Below are 13,887 nucleotides of genomic sequence, written 5' to 3' on the forward strand. Positions count from 1 at the left end.
AACTGGTGCAATACTTTCATTTATAGTCCTAAGTCAGTATCCTAGCTTGATCTTTTAAACTCCACAATACCACAATAAGGTAGGCAAACGTCAAGGCATAGTAGAGAGCGCACACCTTTAAGAGCATCCTTGAGTAAACATTTACACTGGAACAGCTGCCCCCCCATATTGCCGATTAGACGGAGAGAACATCATTCAGTGCAAAGTTAAAAGCTCATACATTATCAGCCCAAAAAAATGGTTTTGCAAAAATAATAATTAAAAAAAAAGAGGGGGTTGTGTGGATGGGGAGGGGGGAAAAAAAAGAGAACCCAGAGGCTAAACATGATGGATATACACGAGTGAGCTCATTCGATACGGCGTAGCGTGTATGGCGCTGTTTGGGAGTGTAATATAGATACCTTTTCACATTATAATATTGGCCTGCATGATTCAAGTATTCAAACTGATATGTTTCGGGGAAAACAAAGTGGAAAATGTGCAGAGAATAGCTGTTCCCACAGGTGGCCCCTGGCTGCAGGCGGCGAGCCCAACTTAGTGCTCCTTTCTTTCGCATCTTGAGGTCACAGTTCACGAGTCTACACCTACACTGTTACATGGACTCTCCACCCCCACCCAGGTGGTCAACAGAAAGAAAAGCATTAATGGGGGATGGGCTGCTAATTCCCCGGGGGTCGCTGCTGCTTGGAGGACCCCACAGGCTTGTGGAATAATGTGGGGTTCCCCAGAGTGAAGTGCCGTGAAGGTCTCCACAGTTAGTTCCCGACAGCCCAGCACCATTCCAGTGATTGAGATCGGTCCGGCTGGAGAATGAGTGGGAGCAGTCGAGGGAGCCCAGCCGGCTCTGGCTGGACCCGAGAGACTGCCAGCCGGGAGAAGGGGTCAGAGACTGACTTTGTGCAAAAAAACGACTGATCTCCTCTTCACTGGCAAACTCAGCGAGAATAGTAGTGTTCCCCAGCACGCACCTGAGGAGACAAGCGGGCCGGGTGAAGACGCGGCACACCCGAGGGCTCGGCTGATTCAAAAGTGAGGGAGAAACTGAAGAGTCTGCTAAGAAGCGGGAAGGGGAGAGAACCGCCCGACGAGCCCTCTCTCACGAGTGCGTGCCCAGGGGCAGCACAGGGTGGGCCCAAGGCCCAGGGTTCTGCTGGCTCAGACACGCTGCCCAGAGCCAAGAGAGAGCCTCTCCCGGTGCATGCTGGTGTCAAGACCGTGTCCTTTGTCTCCTATGGAAACTGAGGGATTTCTGAGGGCCATCCTGACCAGGTGTGGGACTCTTAAGAGCACTGACCTGGGAATCTGAGAGACAGGGAAGCTGCCGCTGCACCAAAGCGCTCCCCTGAGACCGGGACGCGGTGTCGTCTCACACACGCACCCACACAGTGTCACCTCCTTCCTCCCTTCCTCCCCAGGAACCCTACACTCCCAACACCAGCGCACTCCCCAGGTGTCATGCACAGAAAGGCCAACTTACATGTGCAGAGACTTTTGTGCCTTCACTACCTCTTCTTTTGAACTGTAACGGACCAATGCATTTCCATGTGGGAGGTTCAGGTGGAATGTTATCAGTGGGCCATGCTGCATGCACAGAGTACGCAGAGTGGAGCCATCGATCTAGGAGGGAGAGCGGGGGTGCCGTTAAGACGCGGGGTCTCGAGACCCATCCAGGAGGCTGTCCCAGGCTGGGACTCTCTTCCTTTGTCTCTTGCCCACACTTCACTCCTGTGCCATTCTGCACTGGGACTCACTACATGATGGGGTACAATGCCCCCCTCCCCACCTCCAGTGGTCCCAGAGCCATACCTCTGTGGCCTCTAGACTCCTGGACATTCCCCAGATCCCCAATTCCTTAGCCATTGCCCCTGCTGTGGCTTCAGGTCTTCTCTCTTCCCTGCCCTGAGGACGGGATCCACCAAGGCACTGCTCCCTGGGGGAGGAGGGGCAGGCTCTTAGCATCCAGCCTCCAGAGGAGGGGGCAGTCCAGGGCTTCTCAGAGGGCAGTACAAGGACCAAATGCATCAAGTTCATCTGAATGCCCTTATGAAAAAGCTGGTCCTCGATCCTAGCCCAGATTTACTAACTCAGTCTTTGGGGTGAGACCTAGGAATCTGCATTCTTGGTCCACTCCCATGCACATTTTACAGTGTAAAAAATCAGTGGGTCAGACCACAGCCCACTTGAGGCATATGAACCATCTGCTGTTCCTCTGCCCAGCCTGGACCTCTCCTCAGCACTGCTTAGTAGGCCTGGGTAGCCCTGACCTCAAACTCAGTCGAGCCTGGAAACCTCTGCACCCACACTACCTGGTGTGTCCATCCAAACAGGACAGCTGGTGTGCTTACCTGAGGTGTAAGGTTTTTTAGAACAAGCCAATTTGTTATTCTCCCTGAGCTGCTCTCACCCCAGCTGGAACCTAAACAAGGAAGAAAAACAGGCAAGTTAGTCTTCTTTGAGGGTGGCCGGAATGGCCATTTAGGATAAAAACAGCTCAGGCGAATCACAGCTGCTCAGCTGCAGCTGGTGCCCTGTTCTTCCTCTGTCCCTCTGCACTGCTCTGCACGGACGGACACCATCCACCCTCAGCCCAGGATGCCAGTGCACACTGGTCCTAAGGTCACAAACCAGGCCAGCGTGCCCCCAAAGGCTCGCAGAAACTGTTCATTTCTGATGTTTATTACCTTTTTCAGTCTGGAAGTGAGAAAGTTTGGCACAATTCTGGGACAGGGCAGAGGGAAGGATAAAGCCCAATTTACTGGTAGATCTGGTATACACCCGAGTCATCCAAGGCCGTGCATGTACGCTGCCGGGGAGGGGAACACATGATGCCAGCACAAACCCAGCCCTGGTCGTTTGTAGGTGAAGTGGTGATAGGGGAGCCAGCAGCCGCAGTTTGTTGGCAGTCTGGTTACACTAGCCGGCCCCCTTCACTCTCAAACATCCCTGCTTAAACGACACATCCAGGGACCACAAAAGTACAGGCTGAGCATCCTCCTAAACAGGCTGCATGGGGCTATTCTCTCCTCCCAGCCATGCCCAGTAACAGCCTGTTCCATGAGACCAGGAGTTACTTGGAAAGCCAGCCATGAGCAAGACTTCACCACACATCTTAAGGTGAGCACCTGAGGAACGCCTGAAAGAAAGGCGATCCCCATCCCACTTACTTGACCACTGACTGTACGTGTCCTCGTAAGTGGACCAGGCAAAATGTGAAGACTCTCAAAGACATGGGAATCAAAGAAATGGCCATGCAACTAGGAGTCCTGTCTAAGTCCTAACCCTACTCTACAGAGGCTACGTGATCGTTCAGCTCTGTTAAACCAGACTGCTGGTACTGACTCAATTCAGCAAGCCACCCACAGAAATCCATTGGATGTGTTTCCTCTTACCTGGGGTATACCTGGCGTCAGAATTTCCCCATCCTCCACCCACACGAAGGGGAGAATTATCCCACGTAGACAAGGGCGGCTTCTGACCAGTCAGTCCCGGAGGAGGGCGGGACGGAGCAGTGATGTTTTTAGGTGGCAAAGGGACCTTCCACAGCTCATGAGCCAGAGAGGTGTTTGTAACTGAACCAGGAGACCACGTCAATTTGGAATCACTATTTCTGGCTACTCAAAGGAAAAAAAAAAGGTGTGTGTGGGGGGGAGAGGTACTTTCAAAAAGGAGAATATTAACAACATCTGCTGTCCCATTAAAAGCAAAATAAAGCTCTATTTAAAACTAAACTGCCAGAGAAAAGGGGGAATAAAAAGGCTAAAGGAAACTGCTCTCTTGCCTCAGAATGCTCAAGGCAATCTATCTGCTATCAGCAGCTTGAAAATATATAAGATTCTTAGTCCAGTGTACAAAACTGCACTTTAATTGAAATCAAAGCAAAACAAAAACCCACTGCTGGGAATTGTTCTGAAATAGCAACTGGGACCTCCCTATCTTAATAACCACAATCAAGTCTATTCATGGAGTCACATAGGCTGGTAAACAGCCCCGAGTACTCTCTCTTGTTCACTCATGGAAAAAGGATCCCCAAAGTAGCCCTGGGGCGGGAGCATCACAGCAAAGCCTCCCTGGGTGCCTGTGTGGCAAGTGGGAGGCTTCTGGGCACCAGGCACCCACTGTCTCTGGTCCTGACACCTTACTCTGCTGAGTAAGCAACCGGCCCGCGGGTCCAGCGCAGAGCCAGAGCGCACCCTTCCTGACGAGTGGGGTGGCCGGGATCAGGACAGAGCCAACCATGTCAAAATAATGCTACAAGACCCGAAGAGCAGAGAGGAAGGAAAATGCTAGGACTTCCATCACCCAACTGTTCTCCTACTGGATCCACACACACAGCGTGCGCCCTTCACACCAACACAGCCCCACACCGTCGGGGCGGGACGGCGGAGGCCTGCAGCTGGCGGAGCGCAGCGCCACCACAACTCTCAGCGCTATCACTTTCCTAGCAATTCAAAGTTCACGGCTACTGTGTCTTATGAAAGATTCAGTCTTCAAAGGATTGGAAATTAAAAAAAACAAAAGGCCCTTTACTGCAGAGAGTCTGAAGCGCTTTGAATGAAATCACGTTCAATAACCAAACCGAGACGGCATCAGACAAGAACACGACCGAGTCCGCGGAGCCGGCGCCCACCTGAAGTGCTTTGTGCTGTACTGCTGAGGGGAACGTTGTAGTTGGAGGCACGAATGGATGACCAGGCACTAGTTGAAGGCAGCGTGGTGTTCAAGGATGAGGATGACCCTGCGGGGAGAGCCAGCTCGTCAGCTGGAGCACCAGACCAGCACTCAAGACTACGCGGACGCATTCCCTGAAACGCTGCCCCGCAGCACGCACAGGATGCTCCGTCACCGGTGGTGCCCAAGATCGAATCCCTCTTCAAACAGCCTCCAAGGAACAACATGCTGGCGGAGCCTGCCCACTGCGTTTACTGTGACTCAAAGGCTTTTCCTCTCCTCTCCCTTTTCTCATAACCACCTGTGAGTCTGCTCCAAGGAGACACGCACGCCTCCGAGACCCCCCCACGCCCCCCGCCCCAGCTCGACCTCACACTCCAGGCTCTAAAAGACGGGCCAATCTTACCACTCCCAACTCCTGTCTCTGTGCTCCAAGGGCTTCTTACCGGACACTTCCCCAAGGTGCCACTGGCACCAGCAATGGGCTGGGCCTCCATCTTCTCCATCCGTCGCCCCATACTCAGTGCCCGAAACCTAGCCTTTCTCCCTATTTTTGAAAATCCCCTTGAGTACAACTCCTGTTTAGCTCCAGATTCAACCATTACCTGGTCTCCCACTCTAATCCTTTCGGCTCACCACTGTCACATTATCCCTCCTTAACTGTCAGTTCTTCCATGCAAAACGTTCTATGGTTACATCTTTTAATATTAGATCTGAACTCCTCTCCTGACTTTCAGAATCTTCAACAAACAAGACATCTGTGGTTTTTGTAAGATTCTTTTGAAAGATTCTTTCATTAACTACCAGGCTATAAGGTCTGATGTGTGACTTTGTGTCCCTTCTCCCCACGAAAGTAGTGGTTTGAAATTACTTCTACTTACTTGTCTATTAATTCATTTTAGAAAAATGAGAATTTTTTCTTACTATTGTGATATGGCAAACACCTGTTAGCAAATCATTTATTTAATGTAAAATGGTGATTCATTTATATTTTCTTAAAAAAGATTAAATGACAGATGGAAAAATATATGTCAGGAAAATATTTTCCTTCATTGCATTCACCTTTCTTCTAGTGCACACATGGTATACTTGTAGTTCCTGGGGTGAAAGTGCTCATGTGGCAGGGAAAGGATGAGTTGATGTGATAACTGATGAAACAGTGCTTCTGCACTTCACAGACCCATAGGTGGGGCTCAATTCCACTCTCAAAAGACAAAGAAAGTCAAAATGCTCCTCCAGATGAAAACCCTTCCATGTCAATAATCAATAAAATAACATCTTCTATAAGAAACATCCAATTCTTAATAACCACAATATTCGAACTTGTTATAAAGTATATTTTGGCCCTCTGTGTCAACTTACTAAGCTACATATTTACCATAGCAAGTGCTAATAAATCATCATTTCAAAAATGGGTGTAAAGTCCTCTCTAGGAAGAGTGAGCATTGTTTTCATTGTCCTGAGTCCCTTGGCTGCCAGGGGCTGTGATGGGACCGAGTCAGGTGCTGCAGTGACTTGCTGCTGAAAGGGTCACACCCAGGTCATCCATTCTCAAGCCGAGCTGCCAGCATCACTCATCAATTCTGCCTACGTACCACTGTTCCTGTCCCTGAGGTGGTCGACTTCCCGCACAGTATTAATTGAAAGATTGTTTATGACACTGCCAGGAGTGACGTAAGGGTCAGTTTCAGGGTCGATGTTTGGATAACCTTTCCATGGTTCACCAGGGCGAAATTCTGGAAATGAAAATTAGTTAGGTCTTAATCATGATTTAAAAATCCATTATTAAGTATCTACAACTTATATGCTTATATTTATGCAATCCTCAAATACTTTCCAATTAATAAAGTATCCTAAGAGGACAATTTAGTAGTACAATTACTAAAAGCTGTTAAGAATAACTTAAAACTTTTCACAACTGAAATAATGTTTCCAGATGTATATATTTTTAATCAGTAACATTTAAAGTGCTTCAGTACAAGTCACAAAGCCACAGCAGCTGGAGTAGGACAAAGCAGTCCCTGGGGTCATTTCTGGCGATTTTTTTGGTACCACTGAAAGGCTGCCAAGTTAGTTCACTAACACAGCTAAAGAGGAACAACAAATGAAGGTTTCTGCATCCTTCACGCCAGTCAGAGGAGCAGACCCCACCACCTTCACTGCCTGAGGCATAACGAACGCACTGGCAACAAGTCAGACACATATTGCCCAAATCTCCGCGCTCAAATTTTCACATTTCATTTCTGCATTCCTTCTTATTTTTAGCATAGAGAATGGTCTATTGCACAGAGCTGGGCTAAACACCAAGTTCAGAGGTAATAAAAACTAAATGGAAACAATTTCTTATGGAAGAAGCTGTTAGAATTTTACCTGGTGGCCAGTTAACACTGCTAGAGCCGTTAGGCGATTTGGCACGTGGCCAGCCATCTCCTATTGAACCTGGAGGACTGGCTGGTGAAGTACTGCTGTTCATAAAGTCATAGGGAACAAATGGAGACTCTTCCAGCCTGAAACCACTTGAAATAGCACCTACAAAGAGAAAAATGGTAGTGAAATGGAAGCAAAATAAATATACTATGACATTTCTTTCTTGCAGTTTCTCAAATGTGGTAAGGAAGTTTCTATTACTGCGGTGGGCTGCGGTGGGTTGCGGTGGGTTCCAAACTGTGCTCTGCAGGTAGCCTGGAGACACAGAGAGAGCAGTCTGCATCTCCTACAGACTCCAACCACTGTCACTAGACAGAGACCTGAAAACCATCACTGTGAGCTTCATGTCAAGAAGGATATTAAGGGCCATAATTATGAAGTGACCAGAACATGAATTACTCCCAATTCATTAAAAACACTTGTATTGAGGCCTGAATTGAGAACAAGCACAGTGAACTGCAGCTGAGGCTCCTGTCTGGTGCTGGTGGTGGCAGGGTGAGTGAGAAGCATGGCAGGGAGGTAAGGGTAATGCACAAACTGTGGTCAAGCAAGTCACCAGCGGTGAAAAGGGGTGTCCGGAGTCCAGGAAATTACTGTGCCAACAAAATGGACTTTCCTGTATGTTTAAATGGATGTTGGTTAAAAATATTATTTAATGCAAAATAGTGAGGATAATGAACATTAACATGTAGGCTGGCAGCTTACGAATCTTTCCTGAATACAGAGTCGGACAAAAACTTTATTTTTATTAAGGAAAAAGGAAAAAAAACAAAAATAGTAATAATGGGAAGAGAATTATTATTCTCCCTTTTAATATAAGGCAAAGGGAAAATAATGTAAGCCAAAAGAATATGCTAGAGATGATTCTAAATCTACTAATATGAGACCCAGAGTCACCAAATTAAAAGTAGTTGTTTTGGGAGAAAATGAGAGTTTAAACAACATGATACTGGTAAGGAAAAAAGCACTTTCTTTAAACATTAAAAAGTTTAAAAAATGCCAACACTTTAAGACTTGAAGTTTAAAGACTTCTTTTATACAAATATAAAACTAGCTGCTGTCTTTCTTTCAAGAGAAGACCAAAACCCCGCCCAGGTCAAGATGTATTTCTGAAGTTACTTTTGCAAGGAAAAAAAAAAAAATTTCAACAATGAAGAAAGAATAAAAGCAACCAAACCAGATGTCCTAGCAAAGATTCTTGATTTTTAAGTGGGTAAAAGCCAAGTGATATCTATGAAACGAGGGCAATTGGCCTGGAGTTGATTAAGATCAGTCACTCATCCACGCCTGATGAGAACATGGGGGGCGGGGGGAGGGGAGGAGATAGGAAAAACAGGTAACAAGGTAACATTAGGTAATTTGTATCTAAATAACAAAGAGAAAGAATAACAAAAGATAGTATCGGGATATCAAATTAAACAGGAACAGCAAAACTTAGATTGACTAAAGAAAAAGCACTGGCCTATTTTGAAAAAGAGACTGTTACTAGTCCATGTTCGTTAGCTTGCTATAAATATAAGGATAAAAATATTTACTGTTTAAGCTAATTACTAAACTTAAAAATTAGTAGCTCACATTCCATGTGATATGCAATGAAATGTAGAACAACAAATAGACACTAAGTTTTAAAAAGGTAAAATACAACTACAAAATTAAAAATTAACAGGAAAAACACAGGACCTCCCTGGTGGCCTAGGGGTAAGTCTCCGGGCTATCACCACAGGGGCCTGAGTTTGATCCCCGGCCAGAGAGCTAACCCACATATGGTGCAGCAGACCTCTGCTGTCTCGCCTGCTGCTCCCCTCAGCAGTGTATTTCAGTAGATCCACCTGTTCTGTTCCCCACTCTATCTCTGGTGAGTCCTCTTACACATCCCCCCTGCCCCCAACCAGCCTACACCCCAGTTTTTCTATGTAAAAATAAATAAAATCTTTTTTTTTTTAAAAAAAAAGGTAGAACACAGAAGTACTTTATAAACAAACTTATCCTAACAGTCAGCTTATAAGACACCATCATAGCCTGCTCCCTAAATGTCAGGCAGCAGCAACCAGGTAAGAGCATAACAGCAAACATCTTATTCAGTTCCACCCAACAATTCTATGATGTATTATTTCCATTTTGCAGATGTAAACTCTGAAGCTTCAAGAAAATGGTCTATACAATAATTTAACAAGAGACTAAACACTGGGACTGAATCCCAGGTGTATCCGACTTCATAACCAAAGCTGCGGGATGACGCCCCTTCCTACACCAGTATGCCCTGTAAGCACAGCGATCACTTGAGGATGACATACATTATACCCACAACAGCAGTGAAAGCAAGACAGTATTTCATTTTCACAAGGAAAATGAGGCCCAGATACACAAAACCCACATGGAAAAATCCACTATAGCTTGGGAAGATGGGTAACCATAAGAGAGAACATTTTTCTGGTATCCATATCTATCTCTCCAGCCATCCTTTTCCAGGTTTCTTCATTACCAGGTCCTTGTTCTCTCCATGCTCCCAACCTCTGGGCTAACTCATCCAAGTTCAGGTTCTCAACATTCTGATGAATATGTAACCTTACCTTCTAGAACAGATTTTTCTTCTGAGTGAAACACTTCCAATTTCTGGCGGGCTTTTTCCATGCTGAGTTAACACCCAAATATCACACTCAACAATACTAAAATCAATTTATTATCTGTTGCATTTGATTCCTGCTTTACTCTACCATTAAATTGCACCACCATCCACTTATCCTTTTCCTAGTAAATGTTCACTGAATGGTGCAATGGGGCTACAAAGTAAGCAAAGTGTGGGCACTCTCCTTTAAAAGCTTATGTCCTGGGTAGGACATGGGCTTAAATGAATACTTACGCAAGACAGAGACACATATAGGGGTGCTAGGGGAGCATAAAGTGGGGAGGCTTCTTGGAAATGATTCCAAGCCCATCTTAAAGGTCAACAGATTAGACTGGAGGAGGCTACAGTCACAGAAGACACATTACAGATAATCACATAGCTGCAGTTAGTTACCAAGGTTAGTTACCAAGCCCTCCTGTCCTTAATTCTAACACCGTTCAATGTACTCCCGCCTCCCACGCTCACCTCCTTCTTTCTCTCTGGCCTTCATTCCTGTAGATATCCACCATTTTGATGTCTAAAATGGTTTATGGCAAAAGGTTTCCCATGATCTGCTTTATACCTATTGTTCCAACTTTTTCTCATTGTACCGCCACCTCCAGACTTGCCCTCCACACATTCGGTTTTCATGTCATACTCACTTTGTTGCTCTTTCTCCACTCATTGGTTTGGTGATCTTTAAGACTCAGATCAGGATAAGTCTCTTTATAAAATAAAGTCTTTCCAGACCTACCTCGCCCAAACCACTATTATACTATTTGTACCATTATATTTTTTAATTTTTACAGAACCTACCACAGTGTACTAAAGCTATTTATGTGTTTCATTTTGCTACCAAACATGAGCTCCTGCAGGACAAGTATTTTTACTGCTTATACACACTTATACATACTTGGGTGTATGTACATATGGATCTATGTATGCTCGGTGGTTACATTGGCTAGATAACATTAAATAATATGAAAATGACATTTCTAAAAAAATTAACTAAGACAATACTGAATGTATATGATTCACACACAAAATATATAAACAAAATGTGTCAATATAAAAGAAACTGATAAAAATCAAATTATGGGAATTTTATAATACCCTACTCCAGGTTAAATTGAGTATTAGTAAGTAGAATGTTGGGACAATAAATCAACTTAAATGACCACTGAAAGGGGAAAGTTTTTTTTAATGTACAACCAGATTTTCATTTTTATAATAGCCTAATAAAGGTTAATTTTGTTGTTTTATGTTTTAAACTAAGATTTAACAATAAAGCATTTTAAAAAAATGAATAGAGATTCTAGGGGTATTTGGCTTTGAAAATATGTATTTGAGACTAAAAAAAGAAAGGCTTTAGCATTATACAGTTGCTTTTTTAAAGCAAAAATGTTAGGACTATATTCATACCATGTTTGCTGGAGTTTTGATCCAAAGATGTGTTCACAGAAATGCTGTCCACTGTAGTCCACTTCCTTAGTCTTGACTGTGGCTCTTTAATACTGTTCATATCCATATTTACATTCAAGTTTGAATTCAAGCCTTAAAAAAAAAAAACAATAATTTAAAGAGTCATTTCATAAAATACAGCGTGTTTGTCTTTTGGTACCTTTTTCTAGAAAAACATGAAACTAATCTAATGTTTCCAAACTTGCCTAATGTTCCCTAATAAGTATCATCCTGCAAATGTGGCATAGCCAAGTGATTAGACAAAAGCAAGGAAGGCAGAACAGACACTCCGGGCTCCTGGCCAAGGTCACACACAACAATGTTATAAGGGCGAGCCAGAGTTAGGTTATCAGGGAAAGCAACACAGAATTCTGAAGAGCTACTGAGAACTCAATAATACAATGGACTCAAACCATGAGAGTGTTAGTACTATAATTTCGTTAACTGTGAAAACTTTCTTCATATACTTTTGATTATTTTTAAGAACTTTTCCTATGACATGCATCAAACTGAGATGTTCTCTAAATGTCTAGGATGGACAATTCTATCTTAGATATTGTGGTCAGAAAACAGACCATTTAAGCCAGTATTTTTTTAAAGTGTGAGCCAGGTTCTACCATCAAAATTATCCAAGATGCTTGTTGAGAATCTTCTGTGAGTGGGACAATTTTAACACACATCCAGATGGATCTTACTCTAATATTTTTTAAAATATTTTTAAATACATGGGTGTGATGAGAGTCCACAGGATATTAGGTCAAACTTAAATAAAAACTTAATGAATTTAATGAATTGTCTAATATCCACTCTATTTTTGCTGAGAGAAATTAAATTTGTTGGTCTCAGAATCATCACCTAGAAGTAGCTGGCAAATTTTTCTTGTAAAGGTTCTGACAATAACTATCTTAGGTTCTATGGGCCACAAGGTCTCAAGGTATGTATGTAAGTATTTTATAATGCAAAGTAGTCATAACAAATACATTAATGGGGCCCTCCATGGTGGCACAAGGGGTTAAAAGTCTCAGTGCTATCAAGCAATCACCAACAACTGAGGCCTGAGTTCGATCCCCAGCCTGGGAGCTGACCAACATGGCGCAGCAGACCTCTCCTGTCTCGCCCACTGCTCCCCTCAGCAGTGTACTTCAGTAGATCTGCCTGTTCTCTCCTCACTCTTTCTCTGGTCAATTCTCTCATCCCCCACACCTCTAGCTATACCCCAGCTCTAGTATGCATAAATAAATAAATCTTTAAAAAAATGCATTAATAAATGATGGCAATGTTCAATAAAACTTCACAAATTTGGCCAATAGGCTGTAGATTTAGACAACCATACTGGTATCTGCATAGACTAAGCGGACTTTCTTAATCAGGAAAAAAGTATCTCTTGCTGTAAAGCCAGCCAGGATAGGAAATCCCATGTTTAGAAAATTTGTCTCCCCATGTCCCAATTTATAACAATGTTAAGTATATAGTCAGGGTACTAGTAATCATTTATAAATATTTAGACAATAATTACATTTTCGGATTTTGACACCTACAAATATGACTGTTTCCAGTATTTTCCCAAAAGCTATACAGCTCAAATCTTCTCTGTTGTGCTGTTTCTAACAATGGTGATCCAGCCTTCCCCTCCCCTTGTAGCCTACCATTAAGATATCCAAGTCTGTAAAACTGAGGCTCCCAGCAGGGGAAGGGGAAAATAGAGAGGAAAGAGGGGAGAGAACCCAACAACTGTGGAGAACCCTGGTTTCCTTGGTAGTGGATATGGTGTGGTAGCCCATGGCTGAGTAGGTAGATTCCTGTATTTCTTAATTATATACAGTGCTATCGATAAACCAAAGTTACATTAATAAAAATTATTTTAAAAATTAAAAAAGAAAATCTGAGTCTTAGAAAGAAAAATATTTCTTTATTCTAACCCACTACAAATGGAATTTTTGGAATAGTGTGATTTTCCTGAATGGAGAAAGGCCTTCCATGAAACATGCAGACAGATTCAAACAAGAGGAGATGGTAACTCCCAGAGAGGAAACAGCTCAAACCAGAGAGGCTTTCATGAAGGCAACACAAGGAAGGATGCAAGTGTGTGATACCTAAGCATCAACTGAATGCTTTGGCCAAGCAGAAACCTACCTATAGGAAAGTTGCTGAAAGCATTTATTGGTGATGGCCCTTTTTGCAGCTCAGGTGTAGTGTGGGGCATGACATTTTCAAGGAAAGATTTCATGGCTGGCTGATGGAGTGACTGCTGCTGAGATGGTGGAGTCTGTTGCTTTACCAACAGGTTTGGATCAAGTTGACGGGACTGCTGCATCATTTGCTGCTGCACACTAAGAGGTCGACCCTTAAAACAAGAAAACGGGAAAAATCATAGAGAAAAAGTCTTCTTAGAGCCCCACAGATTCCCCTTCACTTTTTAATTCACTTCCTTCTAGCAGGAATACAAACCATCACTGTACTCCAGTTAATATGACTTCTGGCAAACAGAAGATTTAATAAACAATCTATTTCAGAATGTTTTAACTAAGACATTTTGAATCTCTCATTACACTGGAATTGATGTAAGATGAGTTTAAGTGTAGCAAGGAGAAGGATCTGATCTACCTGCTGGTCTTGCTGCTGCCGGTTCCCAGAAGGCACGCTTCTCTGACTCTGCGCCCTTTGCTGTTGCGCTAACAATCGCTGGAGGGAAAATTGCGAAAAGGTGATCAGTTTTCTGCCACCTA

At 43.8% G+C, this 13,887-nt stretch overlaps 1 protein-coding gene across 2 annotated transcripts in view; it reads right to left on the bottom strand.

The window, feature by feature from the left end:
• Positions 1 to 592: 592 nt before the first annotated feature.
• The window catches only part of TNRC6A (trinucleotide repeat containing adaptor 6A), a gene marked incomplete at both ends in the record, with an annotated part of 143,213 nt that continues 129,918 nt past the window's right edge, over positions 593 to 13,887 (bottom strand). For both annotated transcript variants that reach the window (XM_084251053.1, XM_084251054.1), the window contains 10 exons: positions 593 to 968; positions 1,478 to 1,617; positions 2,346 to 2,416; positions 3,390 to 3,611; positions 4,628 to 4,735; positions 6,264 to 6,404; positions 7,039 to 7,197; positions 11,123 to 11,254; positions 13,295 to 13,505; positions 13,766 to 13,843. In XM_084251053.1, coding sequence (XP_084107179.1) covers positions 593 to 968; positions 1,478 to 1,617; positions 2,346 to 2,416; positions 3,390 to 3,611; positions 4,628 to 4,735; positions 6,264 to 6,404; positions 7,039 to 7,197; positions 11,123 to 11,254; positions 13,295 to 13,505; positions 13,766 to 13,843 — 1,638 coding nt within the window. The remainder of the gene's footprint in view (positions 969 to 1,477; positions 1,618 to 2,345; positions 2,417 to 3,389; positions 3,612 to 4,627; positions 4,736 to 6,263; positions 6,405 to 7,038; positions 7,198 to 11,122; positions 11,255 to 13,294; positions 13,506 to 13,765; positions 13,844 to 13,887) is intronic.

This window comes from Talpa europaea (assembly GCF_964194135.1).
Source record: "Talpa europaea genome assembly, chromosome: 12".
NCBI classification, from domain to species: Eukaryota; Metazoa; Chordata; class Mammalia; order Eulipotyphla; family Talpidae; genus Talpa; species Talpa europaea.